The 20,000-nt window shown below is 44.8% G+C and overlaps 3 protein-coding genes across 5 annotated transcripts in view; 1 reads left to right on the plus strand and 2 right to left on the minus strand.

The window, feature by feature from the left end:
• nudt17 (nudix (nucleoside diphosphate linked moiety X)-type motif 17) overlaps positions 1-1,490 on the plus strand; it is a 20,685-nt gene extending 19,195 nt beyond the window's left edge. For all 3 annotated transcript variants that reach the window (XM_044034605.1, XM_044034606.1, XM_044034607.1), the window contains exons 7-9: positions 832-930; positions 1,053-1,186; positions 1,264-1,490. In XM_044034605.1, the coding sequence (XP_043890540.1) occupies positions 832-930; positions 1,053-1,186; positions 1,264-1,429 (399 nt within the window). In that variant the 3' untranslated portion in view covers positions 1,430-1,490. The remainder of the gene's footprint in view (positions 1-831; positions 931-1,052; positions 1,187-1,263) is intronic.
• Positions 1,491-6,616: 5,126 nt separating this feature from the next.
• LOC122775105 (cell wall protein DAN4) lies at positions 6,617-9,654 on the minus strand. The gene is made up of 4 exons (XM_044034843.1): positions 9,596-9,654; positions 7,895-8,397; positions 7,339-7,443; positions 6,617-7,126 (listed from the first exon to the last, which is right to left on the minus strand). Exons 1-4 carry the CDS (start codon positions 9,639-9,641, stop codon positions 7,070-7,072), a joined length of 711 nt encoding a protein of 236 aa, XP_043890778.1. The 5' UTR covers positions 9,642-9,654; the 3' UTR covers positions 6,617-7,069.
• Positions 9,655-9,974: 320 nt separating this feature from the next.
• tg (thyroglobulin) overlaps positions 9,975-20,000 on the minus strand; it is a 22,812-nt gene continuing 12,786 nt past the window's right edge. Inside the window, exons 21-45 of the mRNA XM_044034199.1 lie at positions 19,161-19,270; positions 18,962-19,067; positions 18,677-18,862; positions 18,390-18,560; positions 18,073-18,156; positions 17,907-17,972; positions 16,989-17,126; positions 16,431-16,607; positions 16,241-16,358; positions 16,079-16,158; positions 15,851-15,988; positions 15,700-15,759; positions 15,488-15,622; positions 15,222-15,404; positions 14,927-15,131; positions 14,449-14,536; positions 14,223-14,373; positions 13,656-13,852; positions 13,372-13,527; positions 13,152-13,289; positions 12,890-13,077; positions 12,708-12,812; positions 12,405-12,545; positions 12,048-12,229; positions 9,975-10,173 (exon numbers count right to left, since the gene is read on the minus strand). Coding sequence (XP_043890134.1) covers positions 10,103-10,173; positions 12,048-12,229; positions 12,405-12,545; positions 12,708-12,812; positions 12,890-13,077; positions 13,152-13,289; positions 13,372-13,527; positions 13,656-13,852; positions 14,223-14,373; positions 14,449-14,536; positions 14,927-15,131; positions 15,222-15,404; positions 15,488-15,622; positions 15,700-15,759; positions 15,851-15,988; positions 16,079-16,158; positions 16,241-16,358; positions 16,431-16,607; positions 16,989-17,126; positions 17,907-17,972; positions 18,073-18,156; positions 18,390-18,560; positions 18,677-18,862; positions 18,962-19,067; positions 19,161-19,270 — 3,374 coding nt within the window. The 3' untranslated portion in view covers positions 9,975-10,102. The remainder of the gene's footprint in view (positions 10,174-12,047; positions 12,230-12,404; positions 12,546-12,707; positions 12,813-12,889; positions 13,078-13,151; positions 13,290-13,371; positions 13,528-13,655; positions 13,853-14,222; positions 14,374-14,448; positions 14,537-14,926; positions 15,132-15,221; positions 15,405-15,487; positions 15,623-15,699; positions 15,760-15,850; positions 15,989-16,078; positions 16,159-16,240; positions 16,359-16,430; positions 16,608-16,988; positions 17,127-17,906; positions 17,973-18,072; positions 18,157-18,389; positions 18,561-18,676; positions 18,863-18,961; positions 19,068-19,160; positions 19,271-20,000) is intronic.

Below are 20,000 nucleotides of genomic sequence, written 5' to 3' on the forward strand. Positions count from 1 at the left end.
CAGGCTATATGAAGTTCCTCTAGGTTACTGGAACGCCATTTTCTTTCTAATCTACGTAACGTCTGTTTAAGAGCACGAGTATTGGAGTTAAACCATGGTGCTCGTCTCATCACATTTATCAGTGACTTTAGGAACAGATAGTCTAAATCATGTGTTCACCCATTTATCAGTGACTTTATGAACAGATCGTGTAATTCATGTGTTCATCACATTTATCAGTAACTTTATGAACAATTAGTCTAAATCATGTGTTCATCACATTTATCAGTGACTTTAGGAACAGAAAGTGTAATTCATGTGTTCATCACATTTATCAGTAACTTATGAACAGATAGTCTAAATCATGTGTTCATCACATTTGAAACTTTAGGAACAGAAAGTGTAATTCGTATTGATTCATCACATTTGTTATTTTAGGAACCAATAGTGTCATTCATGTGTTCATCACATTTATCAGTGACTTTATGAACAGATAGTGTGATTCATGTGTTCATCACATTTATCAGTAACTTCAGGTACAGAAAGTGTAATTCATGTGTTCATCACATTTATCAGTAACTTTATGAACAGATAGTCTAAATCATGTGTTCATCACATTCATCAGTGACTTTATGAACAGATAGTCTAAATCATGTGTTCACCCATTTATCAGTAACTTTATGAACGATAGTCTAATTTATGTGTTCACCCATTTATCAGTAACTTTATGAACGATAGTCTAATTTATGTGTTCATCACATTTATCAGTAACTTTATGAACAGATAGTGTCATTCATGTGTTGTGTGTGTGTGTGTGTGCGTGCGTGTGCGTGTGCGTGTGCGTGTTCTCAGTCAGTGTATCCTCCCATGTTGTCCTCAGGTCGTCCTCAGAGACATCATATCGTCGTCTACATGCTGCTGCACTCGTCCCTCTCTCACCTGCAGCTTCAGGTACAGGACTGTGACGTGTGCTTTGGTGACACCTGCTGGACACTATGTGTTCCTCCCCCTCTCTCTCTCTCTCTCTCTCTCCCTCACTCACTCACTCACTCTCATTGTCTCTGCCCCCTCAGGCGTCCCTCCGCCCGTCACCCGCTGAGGTCAGCGCGTGTCTGTGGGTGGACAACCGTCTGGTCAGAGCCATCGTGTCGGCGGTGGACGGAGAGGACGGTGACGTGGACCTGAACGACCTGCCGAGCAACATCAGGTACACACAGGTTACAGTGTTACAGTCAGATAAATGTGGTGGTCTTGACCTTTGACCTCCTGCTGTGTGGTCTCCAGTGTGTCTCAGGTGTCTGCAGACGCAGCTGCTCTCACCATCTCTTCTCTGCCGATCGAGGCGCTGGTTCGTCGGGCGCCGGCGAGCGGCCCGGACGTGGAGCGGGTCAGCACCGGAACCAAGTTTGCCCTGGAGCTGTGGCTGAGGAGCCTGACCTCTGACCTCTGACCTGTAAACCTGTCATTCAAATTCTATATTTCTTTTTGTCAATAAATCATGTGAACAGAAATTACTCTTTAACAAATGACTTTTCATTCACATATGCACGCACACGCACACGCACACACACACACACACACATGCCTTCGCTGCATAAAGACTGAAAAACACGCGTGTGATACACGTGCGTACAGAGGGTGAGGGTGAGGGTGACAAGTGTCATGCCACATGTGTAGTGAGAACACAAGAGGAGGAAAGTGCTGCCTGAAATGGCCACAGGATGAGAGGAGAGCACCTTAATCCTCTTAATATAGTTAGTACCAAGACCAGAAGCTTCCAAAACCAGCCACAGGTTCCAGTCCAAGGCTTTTTCAGTTTTTCAGGGGACTCAATATCTTTGTGTAACCTGGTGGTAATAAAAGCCAGAAGTTATTGTACACTCCAATATAAGATTTGAATGTGTTCTTTGCTTATTTTGTTCTATTTTTCTATGTAATCTTTTTGTAAAACACAGATATGCACACAGACACTTTTTGGTCACAGGGTGGCAGCATTGAGTTAGGTTGTACCGCGAAGTGCATTCTGGGTTGTTGTGGATTTTCCGTCTGTGAACGTGTGCTTGAGAGCTTCAAAGTGGGTAACGGACAGTGTAAGAAGTGCACACATGGTGGAGCATATGGTACACTGGAACTTAGCTGAACATGGTAACTGATGGAAATACGTTTCAGGGCGTGAACACGCGAGGCGTCGACCACGGTTAGCAGCTCATTAAGTAATAAGTCATGAAAAGTAAGGAAAAGACGACTGGTGAAGTGTGAGTGTCTATGTTGCTATACTGTATATACTATATGTATATACTGTATACGTCAGATTGTGTTTGTTGTGTGGTTACATTACTAACCTTGTATTGTGTTGTTCTGTGTAATTAGTTCCTCTGCCGCTGCCGTATTTTGGGACATTTTATATTTTAATTTGATTTCTTTTCAAATATCAAATCTGTGTAACAGCCCTCAGGTTTTTGTCCTGTGTGTGTGTGTGTGTGTGTGTGTCATATTCCCACGGGCAACATTTGGAAAAATAGAATGTATGGAGACGTGTATGTAAGTTATCTGCTGCGTGGCGTAAGTTATGCCTTGTGCTTAAAGATTCTGTCCATATGAACAGAAATGAATGAAGTGTCGAAGTGAGAGGAAACGTTGACTGAGATGATGCTGTGGTCAGATAACGGAGCAGGAGACTGAGGTGAACGAACTCTAACCCTTAACTGAAGGTTCATAGCACGTCATTTTCTACTTCCTTGATATTGTATTGATATAGCACTGTACTGAAGGCAGCGTAAAGACACTTTACCTTTAAAGGAGACATATTATACCCTATTTCTCCCATTAAACTAGTTCCCTGGTGTCCTAATGAACATGTCCTAATGAACAAAGCACTTAATGGTCACGCCCCTTCATACCTGAAAGACCTAGTCTTACCCTATCACCCTAACAGACCACTTAGGTCACAAAATACAGGTTTACTTGTGGTTCCCAGAGTCTGTAAGAGTAGAATGGGAGGCAGAGCCTTTAGCTACCAGGCTCCTCCTCTCCTGTGGAACCAGCTTCCAATGATAGTTCGGGGAGGCGGAGCCTCTCTCTGTATTTAAAGTTAAACTTAAAACTTTCCTTTTTGATAAAGCTTATAGTTAGAGCTGGTTCAGGGAAACCTGGACCAGCTCTTAGTTATGCTGCTATAGAACTAAACTGCTGGGGGATTTTCCTGTGGTACACGCACATTCACTCTCTCACACTCAGGATATGATTATGACTTTTTATATGTCATTAACCTTGTCTCTTTCTCTCCCTAGTTTGTGTCTTTCCTTCCTTCCCTCTCTCTCTCTCTCTCTGTATTCTCATCATGCAGGTTGCAGGATCAAGATCCAGTTTCCGAGACTACGCTCATCATCACCATTATTATTATTTTGTAATTAAAAAGTCAATATCAGTAACTGTATAAACTTGTAACCTGATACAGTTGTTGTGTATCTGCTGCTGGTCTCCCTCTCTCTCTTCTGTCTCTCCCTCATCTCCCTCTTGTCCTTTCTCTCCCCCCTTTCTGTCCCCCACCTCTCCACTGTCCCCCATTTTTCCTTTCACCCCAACCGGTCGAGGCAGATGACCGCACATCTCTGAGTCTGGTTCTGTCAGAGATTTCTTCTTCTGTTAAGAGGGAGTTTTTTCTCTCCACTGATGCCTAGTGTTTGCTCATTGTGTGAACTGTTGTGTTTCTCTGCTCTCTTTGATGTTGTCTATGTACAGACCTGAGATCATGTATGTTATGATTTGGCGCCAAACAAATAAAATTGTATTGAATTGAATTGAATTGAATTGAATTGAATTGAATTGAATTGAATTGAATTGAATGTCAGTGACATGCGTCATAAGTGCAGGGAATTCAACATGGAGTGTTTTATCGCCTATACTTACACTAAGGGGGACCACGAAAACATTTTTCCACACTTTGGCGACTGGTAGTCCCAAATATCAGTATTGAAATGGTTAAAAAGTTGATTTTGCATAATATGTCCCCTTTAATAAAGCAAACACAGGCACATAAAATGAATATTAACACACTTTAATCCTAAAACCTTTTCACTTTTGTTTAAAATGCAATGAAACACTGAAGCCCCGCCCCCACAGGTGTGTCTCAGGTGAAAGCAGTGATTAAACAATAAAGGAGCCCAACCCCCCCACACACACGTCACATGATTTCATAACATCAGGTGTGTGTAGATATGGCACACACACATTTCATTCATTTGAAATCATTTTTAAAAAAATGATTCTGTGTGTTTTTATGAGATTTTTGTTTTCAGTCTTTTCATGGGAAAGTTTCCCGTCTTAAATAAGTACATTTGAGAACATCATCTTTTCCAAGTTTTTTTCTGAACTAAATGACTAAATGAGAGAATGATTGACAGATGAATGGATGACTTTTAAAATCAATTACGACCACAAAGTAAAATAATCCAAAGATCAATGTGTGTGTGTGTGTGTGTGTGTATGTGTGTGTGTGTGTGTGTGCTTTTCCTCTGACTGTAAATCAAAGCACAGTTTCATGTCTTTGTTGTTGATATTTACTGAGATCTATGAGCAGCAGCTCCACCCACTTTTCTTTATGTTCATATCACAGCCATGAATTCCTCTGCTGCTCCACCTCGATACACACGCACACACACGCACACACACACACACACACACACACACACACACACACACACACACACACACCTGCCTCTATGTGTGAATGTGGACTTTGCCAGGATCCACTTTCACTGTGGAATTTAAACACAGAACAAACACTGCACTTAGACTCTGACAGAAAACCTAATCATTATTATTATTATTATTGTTATTATTATTATTATGATCATTATCATTATGATCATTATTATCATCATTCTTCTTCTTCTTTTCCTTTGGGCTGCTCCCTTCAGGGGTCGCCACAGCGAATCAGCCTCCTCCATCTCACCCTGTTCTCTGTATCCCCCTCTCTCACACCAACTAACTTCATGTCCTCTTTCACATAAACCTTCTCTTGGGTCTTCCTCTAGACCTCCTGCCTGGCAGTTCCAACCCCAGCATCCTTCTACCAATATACTCACTATCCCTCCTCTGTACATGACCAAACCATCTCATTCTGACCTTATCTCCAAAACATCTAACATGTGCTGTTCCTCTGATTGACTCATTCCTGATCCTATCCATCTTCGTCACTCCCAAAGAGAACCTCAACATCTTCATCTCTGCTACCTCCAGCTCTGCTTCCTGTCTTTTCCTCAGTGCCACTGTCTCTAGACCATACAGCATCGCTGGTCTCACCACTGTCTTGTATATCTTTCCTTTCATTCTGGCTGATACTCTTTTATCACACATTACCCCTGACACTTTTCTCCACCCATTCCAACCAGCTTGAACACGTTTCTTCACCTCTTTTCCACAATCTCCACTGCTCTGGACTGTTGACCCTAAATACTTCAAATCCTCCACCTTCTTTATCTCCACTCCCTGTAGCCTCATGGTTCCACTTGGGTTCCTCTCATTCACACATATATATTCTGTCTTGCTGCGACTAACCTTCATTCCTCTCCTTTCTAGAGCATATCTCCACCTCTTGAACTTTTCCTCCACCTGGTCTCTGCTCTCACCACAGATCAGAATGTCATCTGCAAACATCATAGTCCATGGAGATTCCTGTCTAACTTCATCTGTCAGTCTGTCCATCACCACCGCAAACAAGAAGGGACTCAGAACCCTGATGTAGTCCCATCTCCACCTTGAACTTCTCTGTCACACCTACAGCACACCTCACTGCTGTCTCACAGTTGTCATACATGTCCTGCACCAGTCTAACATACTTCTCTGCCACTATGACTTCCTCATACAGTACCATAGTTCCTCTCTCTTTTTCCAGATCTACAAAGGCACAATGCAGCTCCCTCTGACCTTCTCTGTATTTGTCTACCAGCATTCTTAAAGCAAATACTGCATCTGTAGTACTCTTTCTAGGCATGAAACCATACTGTTGCTCACAAATGCTGACTTCTGCTCTCAGTCTAGTTTCCACTACTCTTTCCCATAACTTCATTGTATGGCTCATCAACTTTATTCCTCTATAGTTACATCTCCCTTATTCTTAAAAATGGGCACCATCACACTTCTTCTCCATTCCTCAGGCATCCCCTCACTCTCTAAGATCTTGTTGAATAGTCTAACCAGAAACTCTACTGCCTCCTCTCCTAGACACTTCCATACCTCCACAGGTATATCATCAGGACCAACTGCCTTTCCATTCTTCATCCTCTTCAGTGCCCCCCTCACTTCATCTTTACTAATCTCTGCTACTTCATGCTTCACAGTAGTCACTTCTTCTACGCTTTGCTTTTATTGTGATTTATCATCATTTTTATTATTATTATTATTAGTAGTAGTATTATTGTTATTGTTATTATTATTATAGTTATAGTTAGACATGTTGTTTTGAAAAGAAAACTTTATTGACACAGATTTTAGTTTAACATCCAGAAAAACGTGGTTATAAATTTATATAAAATATAACGTTTTTACTTTGACATTTAAATCCAAACAATTCTGATGTAAATGTCAAAGATTTAGAAATTTAAAATATACTATAAAACTATAATGAGTAATATGAATGAATTGATTTAAAATAGAATGATAATAGTTCTATAAAACATGAACTCTGTGACTGAAAACTGAATTCAATTTAAAAACAAACACATGAAGAATCATCATCAGAAAAGAATTATGATTAAAGTTATTAAAAAGTTATTATGAAGTTATTCTAGTTTATAAAGTGTTGTGTCTTAAATAAACGTTTGGAAGTTGTTATGAAATCATGATTTGAATGATTTTACATTTAAGTTTCTCTTATTTTGTTTATTTAAATAATAAAATTAAAAACTGCAAAAAATATCCACTCAATCTACGATTCTCCTCAACATTAACCACTTCACTCGTTCACAAGTCTCACGAGTGAACTTCACTGGTTGACAGTGAGTGAGCGAGTGAGTGAATTCACTGGTTGACGGTGAGTGAGTGAGTGAGTGAATTCACTGGTTGACGGTGAGTGAGTGAGTGAGTGAATTCACTGGTTCACAGAGAACATCCCTGTGCGGTTCATTGTCGGTTTATCAAACTCCTCCTGAAACAAACAAAGAAAAACATAAATGTAGTTATTTCAGTTATAATAGAATTATTAAGTCAGATCTCAGGTTATTAGTAAAGTTAATAAAATGTAAGTAAACTGTGAGTAAAAGTAAAGAAGAGCTGATGATCATTATCATTATTATTATTATTATTATTATTATTATCATATGAATCCAGAAGAAGTGAGTTGACAGACTTTAAACTCACGTATTGTGCGTTGGATCCATTGAAGCGACTGTGTGTGGTGTACAGAGGGACGTCGTTTTTGGGGCTCAGGCCTTTGTGGCGCCCCCTACAGCAATACCACACAAGCTGGGGAGGACAAGTGTCATCATCATCAGTGTGTGTGTGTGTGAAACAGAGGTCAGTGTAACTTATCATCACTCTCTCTCTCACACACACACACACACGTACACACACACACACACACACACACACTCACTCACTCTCTTACACCAAACCTCATAGAGAAAATAATCAGTGATTTTAACATCAAACACACACAGGAGTTGTTGATCCACTGCCGCCTCCATCACTAAGTCCTAATGTCTTATTTTGTCACTTCGGCATTTGAAAAACTTCAGTGACACAAAGTGACCACACGAGGCAGCAGAAGACCAGCAGCTCCTGTGTCCCCACAGCTAAATTCACTGATTATCTCTATGAGGTTTGGTGTGAGGAGAATGTTTTATTAAAGGAGGCGTTCAAGTGCAGAGTCCAGTGTTGGACAATTCAGTGTTAGAGTGAGTGTGTGTGTGTTTACCAGTGCTATCAGCAGCAGTAGCAGCAGCAGCAGAGCCAGAGCAGCCAGAACCAGCAGAGCGATGCCCCACCCAGGAACTCCACCTCCTCCTCCACTGCCGCCACCCACTGTCGTCGTGGTCGTCGTCACCGATTCACTCGGGGAAACGGAGCTGTTATTCCCACTCCCTGTTGTCATGGTACCGCTGGGCGTGGTCACCGTGCTGTTCGCGCCGGCCCCCGTCGTCACCACTGTGTCAGAAGAGTTTGTCGCATGCTGCACTGTGCTGTTTGGATACGTGGTTGCCATGGTAACGTTGGGCGTCGTGACGTTGCCAGATGGCGTCAGAGCCGTGACGTTGGCGGGGTTTGTGACCTCTGTGGTCACATTGGGCGGGGCGGTGGGCGGTCCCAGTGTGGACTGATTGGTGGGCATGGCAGTTGTGATGGCTGAGCCGTTATTGGGTTGTGTGGTAACTGTTGACGTGTTGGTTGGCGTGGTAACATTTGTGGTTGCGAACGACACTGACGAAAAAGAAGTTTGATGTTTAATAATCATAAACTCATGTGACTTTTCCACGACATGGTCCATGACTTCATAGCTCCTCCTCCTCTGACACAAACACTAACTAGTGACTTGTAAAAAGTGAATCATTAGAATCATTAGTTTGACACTGGAGTGAAACATCTGTGAACGTGGTCTCAATGAATCCAGACTCTGTGTCTCTAATGTCTCTGTGTCTCTAACGTCTCTGTGCCTTTAATGTCTCTGTGTCTCTAATGTCTCTGTGTCTCTAATGTCTGTGTCTCTAATATCTGTGTCTCTAATGTCTGTAATGTCTCTAATGTCTGTAATGTCTCTAATGTGTCTAATGTCTCTGTGCCTCTAATGTCTCTGTGTCTCTGATGTCTCTAATATATCTGTGTCTCTAATGTCTCTAGAGACTGTAATATATCTATGTCTATAATGCCTCTGTGTCTCTAACATCTCTGTGTCTCTAATGTCGCTGTGTCTCTAATGTCTCTGTTCCTCTATTGTCTCTGTGTCTCTGATGTCTCTGTGTCTCTAATGTGATGTCTCTGTGTCTCTGATGTCTCTGTGTTCTAATGTTTCTGTGTCTCTGATGTCCTGTGTCTCTAATGTCTCTGATGTCTCTGATGTCGCTGTGTCTCTAATGTCTCTGATGTCTCTGATGTCTCTAATGTCTCTCAAACTAAAGGCTCTGCACTTATCCTACTCTCGTCCTATCTTCAAAAGCGTACATACAGAGTAACCTGGAGAGGATCTGTGTCGGAACCCTGTCCTCTAGCTGCTGGGGTCCCTCAGGGTTCTGTCTTGGGCCCTCTCCTCTTCTCTCTGTACACCAACTCTCTTGGTTCTGTTATTCTCTCTCATGGTTTTTCCTATCACAGCTACGCCGATGACACCCAACTCATTCTCTCTTTTCCCAGCTGTGAAACACACGGAACAGGACGGATCTCCGCTCGTCTGACTGACGTCTCTCAGTGGATGTTGACGTATCTTTGATGTAAAAAGAACTTCCTTACACATCACACTTATGACAAACACTTTATAGTTTGTCTTACTTGAAGCTCTTACTAACTTCTAGCTCTGGTTTGTACCCAAATGTTGTAATCCACTTATTGTATGTCTGTCTGTGTCTCTGTCTGTGTCCTTTGTTAGTTTGTTAGTTTGTGTGTGTGTGTGTGTGTGTAGTCTTACCTGAGGTGAGGGTGAGAGTGAGACACAGAGGGAGCAGCGTCTCCATCTTGGTTGAGGAAACAAAGATGTGAGTGTGAATAGCAGCAGAGTCTGATTCCACTCTTTTATACACACACACACACACACACACACAGGTGAGGGGGGGAGGAGGAAGGGGGCGGAGCTTCACTCTCTACATGTTTGTGACTTCTCTTTCTTCATGATTTCATTGATGAAGCTGATTAATGTGATCATGACTCATGGTTTCTTTAAGTCCTGGCACCCCCGACAGGCAGGGAGGAGCGTTGCATGTGTCTGAGCAGGATTTTACCACATTTTTCTCCCATTTTTCTTTTGTTTGAAACCTGACATTTGAACAAAGAACAAAAACAGACTGAACGATGTTTGAAATGCTTTTATTCATCATGGATTTTTTAATCACAGACTGTTGTGTTTGTATTTAGGTTAATTTTCCTAGTTTGAATCAAAATGGAGCTGAAAGATCACGTGACACAGTTCCGATGTTTCTTAGTATCGACTTGGGTTCGATGATCGAGTGTCTCTGGATTTTCGGGTCAAAGATTCTGACCTCGGCCGAGCTGCAGAAGAAAAGTTTTAACATCTTTAATGTCAGCTTAGTAAAGTTTTAACATCTTTAATGTCAGCTTAGTAAAGTTTTAACATCTTTAATGTCAGCGTAGTAAAGTTTTTACGTCTTTATTGTCAGCGTAGTAAAGTTTAAACATCTTTAATGTAAAGACAGCGTTGTAAAGTTTTAACATCTTTAATGTAAAGTCAGCGTTGTAAAGTTTTAACGTCTTTAATGTCAGCGTAGTAAAGATTTTACGTCTTTAATGTCAGCGTGGTAAAGTTTAACGTCTTTAAAGTCAGCGTAGTAAAGTTTTAAAGGGGACATATTATACCCTATTTCCCCCATTAAAATAGTTCCCTGGTGTCCTAATGAACATGTCAGTGACATGCTTTGGTCAAAATACCATAAGGATGAAGAATCATAGTAGTTCAATAACCCTGCTAAACCCGCCCCTTTCAGAACGCTCGGTTTTCGTGCATGGTCCCTTTATATGCAAATGAGACACAGGCAAACACACACCCACTTCTTCCAGGGGGTTTCTGATTTGTCCTCTTTACAGCGCTTTACAGCTCTATTCGTCTCCCCCTCCCTCCACTAGCTCTCTGACAATATCAACATGTCAGCGAGAGTGCCGTTACAGGAAGAGACGTCCTACATAAGGATCGAGCCGAACACTGTCCAACTGTAAATCAGTTAAAAACACTTAGGAACAGAAGATCAGCGGTGACACAGAGAGTGCAGCACTGCTGATCGCCACCGCTGATCGCCAGCGGCGCGCTGAATAAACTGTATATTGCTGTATCAGACCGGAGACTGTGCTCCGGAGACCTCACCACCGCTGACCAGCTCCGGTGCTCCGGCGAGCTGGCGATCAGCGGTGGCGATCACCGTGTAACGCGCCACCACTGATCGTTACACGGTGAATAAACTGTATGTTACTGTATCAGACTGGAGACTGTGCTCCAGAGACCTCACCACCGCTGACCAGCTCCGGTGCTCCGGCGAGCTGGCGATCACCGTGTAACGCGCCACCGCTGTATCAGACAGTCTCCGGTCTGATACAGCAACATACAGTTTATTCAGCGCGCGGTGACACAGAGAGTGCAGCACCGCTGATCGTCAGCGGCGAGCTGCATAAACAGCTGCTTTATGTGATTGTATCAAACTGAGTCTGTGCTCCGGTCATGGAGGACGTACTGAACAAATATGTTTAATTAGGACGTGTCAGAATGGTCAGTTATGAGCTCTGTGTGATCTTTTCTTAACAATTTGTGTGTTTGTACGTCGGTGAAATACGTCCCCTGACTAAATACGGCGACCGCTGGCCGCAGTCTGATGTGAAGTGGTGCGAACACACGAACACACGTTTGCTGACTTTATCCGGCACATTAGCTTCATATATAAAATCCTCTGTAAAACACTGTGCTCCACTGTGCAGCCACCAACAGCACACTTGTCCCTCCGCGTTGACATAATACCGCTCTTCCTCCCTCGCCTGCACTCTCGCAGGGACAAGGTGGAGCTAAGGTGGAGCTTGCGAAGTAAACGTACTGGTGGGGCGGTAACATTCGCGGTGAAATGCGCATGCTGACGTCATAAGTGCAGGGAATTCAACATCGAGCGTTTTATCGCCTATACTTACACTAAGCGGAACCACGAAAACATGACTGAGTATTGTTTTTCCACACTTTGGCGACTGGTAGGGCCCCCAGAGTCCCAAATATCAGTATTAAAATGGTTAAAAAGTTGATTTTGCATAATATGTCCCCTTTAACATTTTTAATGTAATGTCAGCGTAGTAAAGTTTTAACGTCTTTAATGTCAGCGTAGTCGTGTGACAGGACAGCAGGGGGCAATAGTGTGGACGCTGTTGTCTCTCACCTGCCTCTCTGCTCAGTGTCGCCCCCATGTGGCTCCAGAAAGAACAGGCTCTCTCACGCAGACCCCGACGTTGGACAAGGGCAGGGCTCATCTCCAGGTATGTGGGCGGGGATTCAGAGGACTGAACTGGATGCCAGCGGGGCATAACTGACTCCTCCCACACTTGTGATGGGTTCGGATTCCTGATGTGGGGGGCGAAAAGAACATGTGAGGTCAGATGACCTGACAGAGAGAGAGGGCGGGGCCTAGAGTAAAAGAGGAAGACAAACTACCCGGTATCTATGACAACATGTTACAGTAGCATTTTACAATAAACACAGTTAGCCATGTTAGCTGTTTGTGGGCGTGTCTTCTCACCCCGTCCTGACGAAGCTGGACATGTAGGTCATCACGGCGAGAGAGAGGCGGCGGTCAGAGGAGGTGAAACGCTGAGAGCTGATTGGATGATGAGGAACACCAAACGCAAACTGAACGTCCAGAGGAACAAATACGTCGGCTCTGCAGACAGAAGCAAATGATCATCACTGATGACACCATTAAATACCATTAAATGTGAAAAGACGCGCTACTTTACGAAAAATAAAACTAAAATGTTCAACGAATCAACTCAAAACATCAATATTTCTGTGAAACTGTCCCTTTAAAACGATGACATGTCACCTGTTGAGGGCACTGTTGGCAGGCAGGTGGTACAGGAAGACGTTAGCGTCGTTGTTGGCCCAGAAACTCGCCATCTGCAGGCTGGGACAGGTAATGAACAAGTCTCTGAAAAGCAAACGTGAGATTTTTGTCAGCTGTCGTCAGCAGAAGAAACAGGAACGGTGAATGTTTGAATCCACCACCTGGTGGCGTTGTTGAGCACTCTGGAGAACAGGTTGTATCCAGCGGGGGTGGGGCTGTGATCCAGAGAGTAGAACCAAGTCGCCGCCTCTTTCAGCCGCTCACTTCCTGTTTCTCCGCCCAGCGAGCGACTCAGCGCTTCATAAAACGCCGTCTTCGTGTCGACTCGACCCTGAAGAACCTCGAAGTCCTGAACACATGAAACCATGAATAATCCCGCCTGGATTATCTATGCTCTGATTGGCTGAAGGAAAGGAAACTGACCTTGATCCTCCTCGCTCGGCCAATCAGCCCGTCGTGCTCAGACGTTCCCAACAGCAGATCCACGCCGCGGTACGACAGCGGCGAGGTGGACAGACGCTGCGGTGACCACGAGCGGAACGGACCGCTGACCGCCATCAGCTGTGACCACACACACACACAGGACAGGTGAGTGTTAGCAGACTCCGCCCACACACACACTCACCTGGTTTCTGACACGTACCTTTGTCTGAGCAGCGTTAAGAGCGTCAGCAGGCGCCGATCTGAGGCAGGTGGCAAGGTCAGAGGTCACGCAGCCCAGTTCAGACGCCAGGTCCAACGTCAAGCGTTTGGAGGAGGAGGCGGAGTCAACGAGTGCCGGAGAGAAGATGGAACCACCCTGAAAACAAGGAGGAGAAAAAATGATTTAACGTTGAGTTCACTGTCAGAGATTCATCAGCTGATCAATGTGTGTGTTGGTATGATTGACAGGTCATGTGACCAACACACACACAAGTCACTTCTCACCATCAGGATCATTCTGTGGAAAAGAGGCGGAGACGACGAGGAGACCAGATGAAGGCTAGCGATGTCGGCACCGCCCCGCTCCGCCCCCACTGTCACTTGACTGTTGTCTCCGCCCATCAGAGAAATGTGCTTGTTGACCCAGCGAAGCACCGCCTCCTGGTCAGACAGCCCATAGTTTCCACGGAGACGAGAGTCGCCTGGAGACACGACAATGGTGGTTATAGTTATGGTTAGTGTTAGTTATTAACTGGTTATGGTTAAGGTTAGTGTTAGTTATTTAAGGTTAGTGTTAGTTATTAACTGGTTATGGTAAAGGTTAGTGTTAGTTATTAACTGGTTATGGTTAAGGTTAGTATTAGTTATTAACTGGCTATGGTTAAGGTTAGTGTTAGTTATTAACTGGTTATTAAGGTTAGTATTAGTTATTAACTGGTTATGGTTATTATTAGTTATTTACTGGTTAAGGTTAGTATTAGTTATTAACTGGTTATGGTTAAGGTTAATGTTAGTTATTAACTGGTTATGGTTAAGGTTAGTGGTTAGTTAGGCTTTGTTTAGTGTGTTTACCTGTGCTCAAGAATCCCATTGCCGCCGTCCGGTAGTTTGCTGTTACCACAACGATGTTGCCAAGGGCAGCAAGGGTGGAGCCATAAAGCAGTGCAGGGCTCTGATTGGCTGAAGGGTTGAAGAAGAAGACCAGGACTGGGACACGCCCCCCCTGTCACACACACACACAATTGTCAGTGACAGGAAGGGACATCAGAGGGCTAGTGGGAGGGGCCTGATGACTTACCTGAGCAGCAGGTGAGAAGACGTTCAGGTAGAGACAGTCTTCACTGGATGAGTCTGACGCTGCGTCACCAGGCTGGAGACAGGTGTCACTGGAGGGCACACCCACAGGAAATGATGTCACACAAACATATGACAGACAGGTGTCACTGGAAGGCACACCCACAGGAAGTGATGTCACACAAACATATGACAGACAGGTGTCACTGGAGGACATGCCCACAGGAAGTGATGTCACACAAACATATGACAGACAGGTGTCACTGGAGGACACGCCCACAGGAAGTGATGTCACACAAACATATAACACACAGGTGTCACTGGAGGACACGCCTACAGGAAGTGATTTCACACAAACATATCACAGACAGGTGTCACTGGAGGACACACCCACAGGAAGTGATGTCACACAAACACATCACAGACAGGTGTCACTGGAGGACACGCCCACAGGAAGTGATGTCACAGACAGACAGTGTTACCGTGGCCTGGTTGCGTTCCAGGTTCCGGACCAATCAGCTGGCTGTGCTTCCTCAAAACGGAGCGCTCCTATTGGAGGACGAGCGTAGGGCACGCCCACATACTGAACCACTGATTTCCGCTCTGAGTTCAGGACTGTTTCCACGGCAACGCCCTCTAGGATCCCATGACCTGGGATGGAGACCTTAGTAACCATGGACAACTTCTCTGAGGGGACAGAGAGACAGACAGACAGACAGGTGAACTATGTGGGAATCAAACTGTCGACAGTGCCCCTCTGTGACGTGACTGGCTCACCTGTCCTCAGGTACACCCTGTGAGCGGGTTCTTTGATGAGCAACTTGCAGGAGGAGGCAGGTCTGGATGAGTCTGGGGCGGAGCTAAGCCCGCATGCCCTGGTGTCCGGGTAGAGGACGCAGCGCGTGGCGAATTCCGTCTCACTGAGGGACACGGCGACACAAGACTCCGCCCCCTGGCAGGCTGACAGGAAATGAACAGATCATGTTTAACATCCAAACAGAACCACAGAGACACGGGCGGTCGTGCTTTGTCTGTGTGGTTACCATGGAGACACCAGTCCCTGGTCCTGTTGTCGTCAGTGGCGACGTCACGGCTGATGTGGACGACGTCGTACGTGGAGACGGACGGGTCGACGAGGATCGATGAGTCACCAAGGAGACGCCACTCAGACAGAGACACTGACACGCAAACATTCATTATGCCCCTCCCACAACACATCAAGATGTGGCTCCTAATTTAGATCTCATAGTCTTACCGTTGGTTGGAGACAGGTGAAAGTCAGGACACAGAGCAGGGACAGCCGTCCACTGATTGACTGAAAACACACACACACACGTCACACTGTCTGAAAATACTTCACATGTGTATAATTGTTGTCTACACATGTACAAGTACACACTGTGTACCTGGCTTGAAGTACCAGCCAAGCGGCTCAGGTGAACTTTTCACGGCAGATGGTCGACAGTCCTGAGGTTTCCATGACGACGACACGTCTTCATCACACGTCAGCACACCCAGACTGAGCAGAGACACACACACCACACCTACACACACACACACACACACACACACACAGTGTAGTATCCTGACGTCACTCACACAGAGTGTAGTAAAACTGTGGTTACCATGGTTACCTGGAGATTTGGTGTCTCGGACGAAGCCGAAACCACGGCAACAAGGATCTTCATCACAACGCCGCTCACACTCCCTGAACCTGAACACACACACACACAAATTATGATGAACATAAACATGTGTGTGTCTGCGTGTGTGTGTGTGTGTGAGTGCGTGTTTACCCCTGAGTCAGAGCCCCGTTGTTCTCCGTCACGCTGACTCTGTTCCGAACAGAGTAAGAAAGCATCTTCTGGAAGGAAATTCTCTGATAGAAACTCTTCACTGGTCCTGACAAGTCCACTACAACACACACACACGGAGGTCAGAGGTCACGTCAGAAGAACATGGTGTTTGTGTGTCGGTGTCAGTCACCTGTCTTGGTGTAGGTGTTGTTTGGTGCTCTGTCCAGCAGGAGGCGACAGGCTCGTCTCACCGGTTTGTCGTACGCTCCGCACACACGAGTGTCAGGAAACAACGTACAGCTGAAGAAAGCTGCTGAGTCAGCTTCTGTGAGGTCAGCGATGTGACACTGTGACTCAGCATCACAGCCTGACACACGCACACACACGCACACACACACACACACGCACACACACACAGTTTGTTAAACTCGTATTTTTCAGTGTGTCCAGTTGTGAGCAAGTTTTTTTCACTATATAAACACATACGTGCAGTGGTGGGCTTCTGTATGTATAGGTGTATATATTTATACATATATACACACATATATCTACATATGTGTGTATATGTGTATATATATATACACACATATATAGATATACACACATATATCTACATATGTGTTTATATATAAACATACATGTATATATGTGTATATATACATATCTGTAGATAGATAGATAGATATCAGCTGATTTGTATTCATGAAATAAATCATTAGTAACAATTGTGAAAGTGTGCGAGTCGTACGTGTGAGACACCAGAGCAAAGCATGCTGGGAGTCGTAGTTCTTCTTGTTGAGCCAGAACGACAGAGCAGAGAGTTTCCTGTGAGGGTCAACGATGACGTCATCGTCCGACAGAGACGCAAACTTCAGCTGCACCGAGCCTGAACACATGCACACACACTGATTATAAATAAAGTCATACAGATTATAAACAAACACACACACAGATTAAAGTTAAAGTTAAAGTTAGTTTTTATTAATCCCCTTAGGGAAAGTATTCCTCTGCATTTTGACCCATCCTAGAATTAGGAGCAGTGGGCTGCCACACTGAGTGGCGCCCGGGGAGCATTGGGGGTTGGGTACCTTGCTCAGGGGTACCCCAGTCCTTTTTGGCCGGGTGGGGATTTGAACCGGCGACCCTCCGGTTACAAGTCAAGTCAAGTAATACACACACACACACTATAAACAAAGTCATACAGATTATAAACAAACACACACACAGATTAATACACACACACACACAGATTATAAACACACACACAGATTAATACACACACACACACACATTATAAACAAAGTCATACAGATTATAAACAAACACACACACAGATTAATACACACACACACACAGATTATAAACACACACACAGATTAATACACACACACACAGATTATAAACACACACACAGATTAATACACACACAGACACACATTATAAAACAAAGTCATACAGATTATAAACAAACACACACACAGATTAATACACACACACACACTATAAACAAAGTCATACAGATTATAAACAAACACACACACAGATTAGTACACACACACACAGATTATAAACACACACACACACACAGATTATAAACACACACACACACACACATTATAAACAACGTCATACAGATTATAAACAAAGGTTCAAAGATAATACGAACTGTCCGGAGAAGAAGAGACTTCAGCTGCTGCACATGAAGAGGAGCCAGAGTCTGATGAAGATGCATCTGCAAACACACACAAAACACCTGCTGAACAAACTCCGCCCACTGAGACCACACTGGAAATACAGAGGCGGAGTCAGGCCAGAGGTCAGAGGTTATCTACCTGCATTCAGATAAACAGCTTGGAAAGTGACGATAGATGACTGGTAATCTTTGTTCTTGGAGTCGGTGGACAGAGCCGAGTCCGCTGGAGACAGAACACAGATTACAGACTACAGTCTACAGTACAATTCATATCCTAATTCATATACAGTCAAGAGTCAGATTACAGTCAAATTACAATCTGTAGAACCAACTGAGGGTGCGAGAGTTAAAATCAAAGTATTAATAGATTAAAATCAGATTAGAGTCAGATTCGAATCACAGTAGAAGCAGTCAGAGCTCCACCCTCAGCCATGTGGGCGTGGTTTAATCTCTCACTGATGTTGAACTCTTGGCCTCCAAAATTGAAAACAAAGCTCTTCTGTCGCTCGTTGTATGTAAGCCCCGCCCCACAGATACGATTGGCTTTTCCATGTCCAATCACGTCCCAGTCCTGGTCCCCGCACATCAAGACTGACGGAGCTGTCAGCCAACCACAGAGCAGAGAACCTGAGGGGGAGGAGCCAAAGAGGAGGTCACACACACTCATCCAACCATGAGGTTCTGTGTGTGCTGTGGTCTCCATGGTAACACAGGTGTGTGCTGTGGTCTCCATGGTAACACACCTCCGCTCAGGCTGTTCTGGTTGAGGATGAAGCCGTGGCAGCAGGTGTCACGGCTGCAGCCGTCCTGACAGAAACGATGGACGTCGGACAGAGAGCTCCGCCCAGAGGAGAACACCTGAGTCCTAAACACACCTGAGACCGCCTTCATCATCACAGTCCTCACTGAGCGGGAGGAAGACTCCGCCCCTAAGACACACACACACACACACACACACACACGTAAACATAAAACACACAGCACTGATGCTTCACTGTTCTGTTACACAGTTGCCATGGTAACAGTACCTGTCTTCCTGAAGACCAGCAGATCTGAAGCCCCACCCCTCACTTTCATAGAGCAGCTCAGCCAATCAAAGACCTCGGCCCGAGGATTACCCAGAAACCCAGTGGTCTGAAAATACCCACACACACACACACACTCAGATGGCTGGATTCAATTTAGCTGCTTCAGGGTCAGGGGTCACACTGTGCAGTGTGTGTGTACCTGTTGGGAGGTGGTGCAGTGTGTGTTCAGTGTGTGTGTGCTGTACAGCTCACACTGAGTCTGACTGTTGAACAGCGCCACATGGTGGCAGCGCAGCTCCTCTGCACATGCTAGAAAAACAACATCACAGTTTAATACAGTGATGACATCATCATGACATCATCATGGATCTCTCTGTTATTAGCCGTGTCCCAATCCAGGGACTGGACCCTACGGAGTGTGGATTCATCGGCCGGATGTCGTCACAGTGCCGACGTTAGCTTGATCGGGAAGGATAGGTCTGGTGGATCTTTCTCAGCCAACATATCCCACAATTCTTTGTGCGCCACCGGTAAATCTTTTCCAATACAACATGGCGGAGCTGGGAGCTGCTTCTGTATTAAAAGTCGTATTGATGTCATTAATAGTCACAAGACTGAGCGCCACATTTGCTGTTCTCTGTCTGCTGTTTTGTCTGCTGTTCTCTGTCTGTTGTTCTGCCTGTTGTTCTCTGTCTCTCTGTCTGTTGTTCTGCCTGTTGTTCTCTGTCTGCCGATCTGCCTGCTCTCGTCTGCTGTTCTCTGTCTGCTCTCTGCCTGTTGTTCTCTGCTCTGTTGTTCTGCCTGTTGTTCTCTCTGTCTGCTGTTCTCTCGTCTGCTGTTCTATGTCTGCCGTTCTCTGTCTGCTGTTCTTCTGCTGTTCTCTGTCTGCTGTTTTGTCTGCTATTCTCTGTCTGTTCTTGTCTGCTGTTCGCCTGTTGTTCTCTTCTCTGCTGTTCTCTCTGTTGCTGTTCTCTCTGTCTGTTGTTCTGCCTGTTGTTCTCTCGTCTGCTGGTTCTGCCTGTTCTCTGTCTGTTCTCTG

The sequence above is a fragment of the Solea senegalensis genome, linkage group LG9, assembly GCF_019176455.1.
Source record: "Solea senegalensis isolate Sse05_10M linkage group LG9, IFAPA_SoseM_1, whole genome shotgun sequence".
Classification (NCBI taxonomy): domain Eukaryota; kingdom Metazoa; phylum Chordata; class Actinopteri; order Pleuronectiformes; family Soleidae; genus Solea; species Solea senegalensis.

Coding starts and splice junctions, on each gene's coding strand:
- LOC122775105 (XM_044034843.1), bottom strand. CDS start 9,641: ATGGAGACGCTGCTCCCTCTGTGTCTCACTCTCACCCTCACCTCAG. Junction 8,398..9,595: donor CACTCTCACCCTCACCTCAG/GTAAGACTACAC, acceptor CTTTTTCGTCAG/TGTCGTTCGCAACCACAAAT. Junction 7,127..7,338: donor ATGGATCCAACGCACAATAC/GTGAGTTTAAAG, acceptor TGTTTGTTTCAG/GAGGAGTTTGATAAACCGAC.